The 9,968-nt window shown below is 47.0% G+C and overlaps 1 protein-coding gene across 6 annotated transcripts in view; it reads left to right on the top strand.

The window, feature by feature from the left end:
* The first annotated feature begins 764 nt into the window (after nucleotides 1–764).
* Nucleotides 765–9,968, top strand: part of LOC144718753 (partitioning defective 3 homolog) — a 206,941-nt gene continuing 197,737 nt past the window's right edge. For all 6 annotated transcript variants that reach the window (XM_078594278.1, XM_078594287.1, XM_078594305.1 and 3 more), the window contains exon 1: nucleotides 765–1,398. In XM_078594278.1, the coding sequence (XP_078450404.1) occupies nucleotides 1,279–1,398 (120 nt within the window). In that variant the 5' untranslated portion in view covers nucleotides 765–1,278. The remainder of the gene's footprint in view (nucleotides 1,399–9,968) is intronic.

The following is a 9,968-nucleotide window of genomic DNA, read 5'->3' as shown; positions in this document are numbered from 1 at the left end:
TGTTGCGCGCTATTCCGATACAGCGACACACTTGAGCGTGCACCTTATACGCGTGTGTGAGCGAGTCTGTCAGCTGCAGACGAGCGTCAGTGCATGACGTGCAGATAGGTGTACGTTCGTGTGTCTTTGTGTGGAAGCTGCACAAGTGTGAGTGGGGTGAGTGTGCAAGCTGCAGATGGGTGTGCGTCATTGCAGGCGTGTGCAAGATGCGCAGGTGTGTGCAGGATGCGTGTGCGTGTGGGGTTGCAAGCTTCAGAGGTATGTGTGTCTTAGGGGGAATCTGTGACGAAGGACATTTGACGATGAACACTGCCACAGCTGACATCAGTTCGCAAGTGATATCAAAACTTGTTCTGGGCCTCCTCCCCGAGGTCGTCTCAGTCTCACACAATTGCCTTGTGCGTTGTGCAAAATTAAGCACAGAGAGACAAAAGCGGCCATGCGTGGTGATATACCAATCCCTCGTGAGAGCCGTGCCGGTCTTCTTAATCGGTGCTCGGTAACGGGACATGCCCCCGAAAGTCTGTCAAAGTGTGCAGGTGGGATCTTTTTTTTTCATGCAGACTGCAGAGAATGGGGGCTGCACGGGCCAGACGAACCGGGTGGGCAAAGCGTTGCTGCTCCAGCCATCCAGGCAACAACACCCTCCACCTCTCACTCTCTCCCCTCCCTCTATCGCCCCCATCCCCTCCATCCACCCTCCTTCCTTTACCTCGCCTCTCTCACCCACCCCCATCACAACCTCCTCCCCTCCGCCACCTCCTCCCCCTTCCCACCCCCCTCGACAGAGCGCTTTGTTGCGCACTCACGCTCGACAGCCGCCCCCTGACTCTCGGCTCGCCAGCCCCATCCCGAACTCGGCGCGGCGTAAGCCGAGAGACGCAGACACACGCAGAGACGCACGCACGGAGACGGGGAGAGGGAGACAGAGGCAGACCTGGAAAGCAAGCGCCGAGCCGCCACGGCAAGGGCAGAGGAGCCGCGGCAAAAGCGAGGAGCCGACAGCCCGCTGGCAATGGAGGAGAAAGATGCTGGCTGCTCTGCCACGGGGAGCCGCGCTACTCGGCAAAGTGCCGCGTGGCGATGAACGACGTGCGGGTGGCTCCGGATTGCTGAGCGAGCGAGAAGACGCCTTTTGTGTTGAGCTGTGATTGTGGCTCGCTGGCTGGCTGGTTAGTTGGGTGACTGGCTGGGTAGTTGGCTCATTGGGTGAGTTAGTGGCTTGAGGCTTGCCTCTGCTGCGCTGGGAGCTATTGCAGCAGCAGCATCAGCATCGCGATGAAGGTGACCGTGTGTTTTGGACGGACCCGGGTGCTGGTGCCGTGCGGGGATGGGGACCTCACGGTGCACGCGCTCATCGGACAGGCCATCACGCGCTACCGCAGGGCCATCGGCAAGGTACAGACTCGCAGAGAGAGAGAGAAAGGCAATGTCTTTACTGCACTGCTTAGCACGTACACACACACACAAGGACACAATCTCTATCATGATACAACTTGCACGTATGCTTTGCAGCCTCGCTCCATCCATTTCGCCATCCATGCCGCATGCCTCTGGCTCTCTGGCCTGCTCCCTCCCTTTTCTCTCTGTCTCTTTCTGGAACTCTTTGGTTCTTAAAAATAAGCAATACATTTTTTTGTTTATTCTTCTACCTACGTGACCTTACCGAAAGAACCAAAGAGTATGGATTGCTGCAGTCACGAAAGCTTCAAATCAATCTTTCTGGAATATTTGACGTTTCGTTGTTATTGCTGTTGTTAGTTATCTCCACACTGCATTTGCATATAATTAGCCGAGCAAGATAAACTTTTTTTTTAAGCTGCGTTAGGAGCATGTGCTGGGATGTGACGAAAGTACTGGCGATGTTGATGCTGTTGCTGATGATGATTATAACGACGTCGATGCTGCTCTCTCCTCTTAAGGATTGGCGCTCAACAAACATGGCGTTTGTGTGTGCACAGAGTTGCGTGGTATGAGCAATGTTTCGGATTGTCACCACCACTCTCCCATCACTCCATCATCACCTTCAGCCCCTCCATCAACTCTGAACTAAACTCTTCCTATGCCAACGTATGCTTGTGTAATAAAAGTGCGCGGCGTGCATCCTCCAGAAACCGCACCGTCTTATCCGGCAGAAAACTGCACTAGACTTTTAATTCGTTGACGGATGATCGTTTGTTACCCATTACTGTGGTGTGGCGAGACTCGCTGGGTGAGTGAGTACCAGGAAACCGTGATAATGATGATTTAGAGATAAGATATTTCCGGAACATATTTTGTGTTAGAACCCCCTTTGTAATATTTACGCGTGTGTATTAATAGTCGAGGCCGCCCTCTGTCGCTTTTACATATTGCTGTTCCTGGTTGCCTTGTCCGCTTGGATGAAACAGATGTGTTGGGTTGCTGCAGGCCAACTTGTATCAGCAAGAAGGCATTTGGGGCAGAAATCCATCGTTTTCCTATTCATGTACTTCTATGCTCCCCGCCTATATAAAAAAAACCCGCACTGATCAGCGTGAGGAAGTATGGTGAAATAAACACCACGACCTACTCGGCGTAGGTGGGAGGCCCCCCTCTAGCAGTAGGTTGTCCATGATGATGGTGACAACGATTGTAATCGAGTACACGTGCCGTTTGCTCCATTGGCACAAGACGACCGTTACTGAGATTCAGGCGGTAGTCTTAGCCCATGCATGCGTGATGTTTGTTCAAACTCGTATTTTGTAAGCGCCAGTGGGTGTTCTTAGTTTTGCTGTGTTGTTTGCAAACACGTATCATCATAATCAGCATTGTGTTTGGCGTGGATTCTGAACGCGTGTGTGGCATGTTCACGCGTGTGTATGTGCGTGCACACAGATTTGTACTTAGGTTTTGTGAGCCCGTGTTGTGTATTGGTCTACATGTAATGGTTTACAGACGTCTGGTGTTTTGCTTTTCTGGTCAACGGCACCACGGATGATTTAATACTGATGCTTACCGAGCCCTCGGCAATTTTGCATCGTTGGGCATATATTGCTGTTGAGCCCCAATGTATAATAGCTAAAAAAAACCATGCTGTTGTCTCTTCTTTGAGTCACAATAGTAGCCATACGTCCTATCAATAGTTTTCTATCATTTAAAATAAATCAATAGCGAAAAATGCAATCAATACTCCCTTCCCTCTGCCGTCCGTGCTGTCAATTTTCTGCTCCTGTTCAAATGCAGGTTTATTGAGACATGTTAGCCTGTGACCGACTCCTCAGCGCAAAATAAACGTCCACGTTTTCTGTGCAGCATATTGTGATGCGTTCACGTTTCGACCCCACTATATGACTCCACATTGTGCTGTACATTCTGAACTGCCTAAATAACTTGCAGGCAAATGCATTTTCCAGCGATTTAAACTTGTGCTCCGAATGTAATATCGTATTAACGTGTGCTGCAGATACACGTATAAACGTGTGTCCCATCTCGATGTTGGAATTCTGGCTCTATTTTTGGAGGAGAGAAAAGGCCGCTGCCAAATACCTGCTTCGGTGCCGCGTTACTCCGCAGATGCTCCCCAACATAGTTTTCATGTACATATGAATGCATTGTCAATCCACTGCTGGATGAGGGCTCCCCGACATCGTGCGGGTGGTGGGGGTTATATGACTGTATTTAACCATTATGGTCCGTGTCAGTTGGTGAAGGTGGAGAACATCCATTTGGGAGTGTAGAAGTACGGTACAACGATGTATTCTAGTGCACTGCCCTCGTATTGACTACCACACCGCCCTATAACAAACTGTGTGTGCATGGTGATGGTGGTCACTCATACAAGCACTGCCCAGGCTCAGATCTGCGGAACTTTTAAACTCTTTATGCGACTTGGTGCATTCTGAGTGATTTGGTCATAGGGGGCTGAATAGATTGGGAGTCATGTTAAATACATACTATTTACTCTGAAGAACTGTCAGCGTGCTATTAGGATGTGTCACTGCTCAGCCTGTGAATTTGAATAATAGCCCACGTGGTGAAAACCAAATAAATACATCTCTGCCGGCACTGACCTGCTGAGATGAAGGGCGCCGAATTGAATACAGTATTCATATGAACCAATAAATGTTAAAGACAATAGTGCACGACACTTTAGATATGTATGGCAGCTAAATGCATACGCATCTCAAGGTGGTCATTGGAAACAGTGGGCTTATTTAATTTGGGGGGAGCAAGAGTTGGTCGGTGATAGGCACAATAAAACAGGAAGGTCTAGAGCAGTGGTCCTTTAACCTGGAATGAACGCACCCCCTGGGAGTGCGAGATGCCCTTTCTGGGGGTGCGAGACATGCCATATATTTTTTTAGAAGGTTAATCATCGAAACAAATTAAGAACGGGCACGTAAGTACAACTACTTTCTTTCATCAAACCTATGTAATTATTAACATACATGTGTTAACAATTGAGAACCAAAGGGTCAAGGCTGCAGTAAAGGTTAATAACCACACGTCTAGAGACTGGACTTGGGCAGGGAAATTCAGAATAGTGGGAAAGCCAAATTTAAGCTTTTTGGACTTTCTAGAACACAATTGAAAAGTAAACCATTGACTCAGTCATACGTGTGTATATGTATTAGATGTGTTTTCCTTATTTAACAAACGGCTCATTCACTGAACATTTAGGATGTCCGACACATTTCCCATGGGGGAATTCACAGTTATTGTTGTCGCTGCTGTATTGCCCACGTGCGTGTCTCATTGCCAATATAATAGCATTTCTGTCTAATGGCTTTATTTTTGTGTCAGAATCTGGGTTATCGAGTGGTTCAGTGTCACATTTAGAACACTTGCGAGATCAAAATATTTTGTATTCACCACTCTCCCCATCCCCTCCACTCGTGGAACACAATCATCAAAAATGTAGGCTCCAGCCCAGGTTTGACCGGCTCTGAATTGAATTGTCATCTTGGCTGCGTCTGATTATTGGTGTAAAATGCACCATTAACCTACAGTTAGAGCGTTTGTGCATACAGAACCCAATACATATGGGAATTATTTGTGTAATAAGTATGAATAACATGCAGCATCCACTGCTTCCTCACTTCTGAGGATGGCTCGTCATCCTAAACGGTGACGCTTTTTTTGTTAATTATCCCGCGCTAGTTGGACGTAGTTATTGACCAAAAATACAGTATATTTATGTTTCTTACTGTTCTTTACTATTCATGATGTACATATGTAATCGATTATTTAAGTACATTTGTGTTCCAGATCTTCCTTGAGAAAGAGACTTGGTCTCAATGGGCCTTCACCCAGTTTTACAGAGGTCATCTTTTTTACTTTTTTTAAAGTCCTTTGCCAGTCCACTGCTGGATGAAAGCCTCTCTATCCCATGTCAGTCATGGGATTTGTTTAACCATGCTGCCTGATGAGGGGGAGGGGCAGCGTAGTGGTGGGGTGACGCTGGAGGAGCCCAGGGCCAATTCAGATATCGCTCCCCATTCATGTTAGCCGTGGCCAGGAAGAGAACTCGGGTAGGCATGTTATTCACACAACCCACTAGCCACTATGAACCACCGCTCCACCCCATCTGTCAACTTCGTATGTAAAAAATATGCATAGGTTGATGCTGTAGGCCTATTCCTGCTTAGTTTTTATTACTTAATTAGTTTTCCCATGTACAAGCTTTGATCTGTTGTTGGTCCTGAGGCAGTGGTATGAATTTCATGTTATGCTGACAGGGCCCAGTTTCCCACAGCAGCCATTGCTGATTGCCCACTCATTGGTGCAGCAGCAGCAGCGGCAGCATCAGATGGCCCTCACATTGTCAAACCCGGAAACTGCACGAGGCGAATTGCCACAAAACGCGGTCCGAACCCTTACAATTATTATCTAGTGCTATCTCAAGTGATCCACCCCGGTCTAATTATACTTAGTCTTGGTTTACCCATTATTGGTATTCATCTATGGCTTTACATATATATGATTGTGACCTATTACAGAGGCTAGTTGTAACTAGTGACATTTCTATATAGGGGGAGGGTGCTGAGAGGGCATATGCCCCCCCCATCTGGAGGCAGCTGCTCATGGTTGCAGAGGAGGCACTTGAGTTCAAGTCAGAGGTCATCACGGCCAGTGCCGATGACACCGCCACATCTCACTGTCGCTTCCTTTTGCAGCAGTGGCCCAGTCAACACCTGACCTCCAAGATCTGCTCTTCCAGTCTCTGTTACAGGATTCTTAGTGATGGTATGAATACGAATGCACCCTGCAATATGAGGTGGTGCCCTCTATTTCGCCCTCTGTTTCCAACGTCCTAATATCCCTACGAGCTCTGATACGTCTCATCAGAACGTGACACGAGCAAGAAATTCATATCCGATGTGGACATGGGGGGGGCATGACGGGCGGCGAGGGATCAGATCTAAAGTTGAAAAGTTAAATCCGAGAGTGGCGCAGGTGGAGGGGCGCCTATTCCAACGCTGCCGTGTATCATGACCGTGTAACCCAAGGTCCTTTTGGAGCCCCCTCAGACAGGGTCCTGAAGCCAATCTCCATCGCCGGGGAGGTGCCTTATTGATTTAGTATTGGATGCACACAAGCGGAATGCGTCAAGTTCATTGCCAACACCTGGGCTTCTAGATTGAGTCCGTGTGTTGTAGCGGCACACAGGTGTGGTCGATTATTACTGGGCAAAGAAACTTACGTAAGCGCTGCATCCCGGCTCAAATTATCTACAGCCGCGTGCTTTTATATAAAAAAAAGAGGCAGGGTTAGTGGCACCAGCGACAAACGTGTGCAAAGAAATGTGGAGAGATGCATGATTGTGATTACACTGAGATTACACGTAGATTCGATAACGTATACACAGGTTTAAGACGTAATTTGACTGTTAATTAGATGTTTTTTGTTCATGTTTTTGTTTGTTGCGGTTGCACCCGAATCAAGAGCCGCATGGCTCACAGGGTTATACCTAATAAGTGAAACTTAAAACTGAATTAGACTTAGGTAGGACATGTCCGTTAAAACAGATAATGGATCTGAGAGATTGAGCGATGAGATCAATTCGTGTGTCGGTGCTGGGTGGATTGTTGCAAAAGAAGGGCGTGAGGGATGGCACAGATTGGGGATGCCTTGCTCTAGCAGAGGATCGACCATGGTTGATAATGAATGAAGATTATTAAAATAGTCTCTGCCCTCCTCCACCTCGCCTCTTTGTTGCCTACTTAAAACGATCGCGATTGTGGGGAAATCTCAGAAGTGACGGAGATTACGATCTCCCCACTGCCTTCAAGAAACTGCTCACTTGTAAAATAAAAGACTGGTGAGTCCCTACGTGTTGTGATGAGTGTCAACATTCAGTTCCTTTGTTGGCTGCACTGAGTGGTGTGTTGAATCATACGCAGCTGCTTGGATGTGGACATATTTCATTGTTGAATTGCGCAAGCGAGTGCCACCGGAGTTGAGGTTTTCTTGGTGAGGTTTTCTTGGGGAGGTGTGTGATGGGGGTGCGGGCGGTTAGCGTGCTGTGAATCCGGCGATCCGAGTTCGATTCTCGCTCACGGCCAACACCATTGACGAATAATTGAACCGGTCCTGGGCATTTCCTCGGTCGACTTGGCCTCAACTAGTGTACTGTTCCGGCCTTCATAGGTGCTCGCTATCAGCACTTGCTCCAACAGTCTGTTAATTTCATACAGGGGATCCTTGTCTTTGGGGGTGGAAGGGGGAGATGAGAGATCAACCCCGATGTTCTTCCCCACCTCAAGCCACTTCCTCCTGCGTATTCCAAGTAGATCTGCAGCTACGGATGCTGAGTACTCTGGCCTTCCGGTGTGATTTGTCGAGTTAAATAACCAATAACTCTCACGGATACAGTGATTGCAGTGGCTTAATTGGTTGCAGCACTCGTAAGGTTTTACTTACTTTGCGCAGGTGTGTCTTTTTAATCTTTCATTTAAGTTTCAGGGTAAATATTTATCGGTTTGAAAGCATGTTAAATAATTGCACCTCCTTAATGTTCGGCGTAACCGAACGACAGGCACAGGACAACAAGTAACATGTTACACATCAAACTGATTAATGTAAATTTTTCATCAAATGATCCCTGGAATGGTTCCCATGTCACATTACAAAGGGCTTTTTGTCCTTTCATACAGTAGTTACAGAGTTCTGGAGTGGCTGGCTTGTTTTACAGCCCTTTATCAATCCACTGCTGTATTAAAGCTTCCCTATGTTATGTTGGTTGGTTATGGGGGTTGTTTTGACTACTTCACGTTGGTAAATTGCCAAACTTTAGAAGTAGTTGCAAGTTGTTGTTTCGAGCTCTGTAAGATACATTCTCCACCACTGGCACCCACCCTTCACGTCCATCTCTGAATGAGGATCTTGAGCGGGTGAGCAGGTTTTACTAGGGAATACATATTTTGGCATTAATTTGCAGTTGCATCTTCTGGACTTTGAACACAAATGTAATCTAATTTTGCCAATTCCCAAATGCGGGTATAAAGCAACACTTTTGATTAAGATGAGTTGATGGTGAATGGTTACAGATGATCCCGTTTAGCCAGTTGCCACACTGTCATAAGGGAGATCCGTGGTGCTGAGTAAGCACAGTTGCAGCAACAAAAACAAAAACGACAAAAACGTTAAGATTGCAGAGAATGAGTACAGGATCCTTTAGCAATATTTCACAACTAACAAATGGGGTATTTAACGGTAATTAACAAAAAGCACAAGACTAAAAAAGTGCAAAAGTGTGCTATCTGTCTGGATTTCTTTATTGCAAAACAAAAGTCTCAACTGGCTGTCATCTAGTTTTCAAAGTGTATTTTTGTAATTAATTGATATAATTAGTTTTTCAGTCCGGGATGAGTTTATCTCATTAGCATAAGGAGTGAGAGACCTTTAAAATTCACAAACCAGAGCTGCGCTTATGCAAATTAATGGGCAAAGCTATTAGGCCCTAACCTGCAAGCTCTCTGTTAAAATTATGTGCGTTACAATCGAGTAGCAGTAGCTGCTCCTGTGACGTCTCTTGACGTTCACAAGCAAACTTATATTATTTCAGAATTTGTGTTACGTGATTGTGGCATTAACATCCCAATATGGGAGAGCTTGTCCGCTAAGGGTCCTCCAGCTAGTGGGACCTAGGGAGGCTAACTTGACCTGACCCAGCCAAGGTCCTCGGGTCTGGCCCCCGGCTCCAGGTCTTCCAGGTGGCTTCTTGAGTCTTCGAGTGGACGACAACTGCCTGGCCCATTTACGGACCCGGCTTTTATTCACAGTCCCAGCTCACTCCGCCCCAAGCCACACCTTCTGTCTGGAATTTTCCCGAGGGACCTGGAGTGTGATGTCATCCCCCCAGTCCCCTTCTTGCGGTCTGGGGTCTGCACCCCTGGTCACGATGCTCCCTGGGGATTACCTTGGCCCAACGGCCCAACTTCACCTACCTAGCCGTCTCAGCCTCCCTTCCACCACCTGTTAACATGGGGCCGGTACTACCGGCTATGAGTAGTGGCGATCGCACCCAACACTGCCACTACATATGGACGGGAATTGTAATGGAATGTCAGCCAAAGGAGAGAACATGCCCCTTGGGAGGACAATCACTGCAGCGTTGGGGCAGTGAGATTAGTTCATGCGCACGAGATGCAATGTCACATTGCAGAACCATGATAGGTGGTAACTGCATGGGGGGGGGGGGTTCTTCATCCAGCAGTGAATAGACAATAGCTGCTGATGATGATGACGATGAGCTTTACATTTGGCTGTACAACCCATGAAACAAATACATTCCTAAATGACACGGCAACTAAGAATTGTATTAAATGCATTTTAATTAATTTGTGTTTAACATGTAAGCCATGCAATTATCTGCACAGTATTTATAGACGATCATTTTTAAAAGTTATCAAGTGTGAATTTTAAATGGAAAGCATAAAGAATGCAGTGGAAAAGAACAAATGCCCCTCTACCTCCGAAAATCCATAGATTACTTTGAGAGCAAT

The sequence above is a fragment of the Lampetra planeri genome, chromosome 1 (assembly GCF_965212315.1).
Source record: "Lampetra planeri chromosome 1, kcLamPlan1.2.h2, whole genome shotgun sequence".
Classification (NCBI taxonomy): domain Eukaryota; kingdom Metazoa; phylum Chordata; class Hyperoartia; order Petromyzontiformes; family Petromyzontidae; genus Lampetra; species Lampetra planeri.
This window is presented reverse-complemented; position numbering and strand designations above follow the sequence as displayed.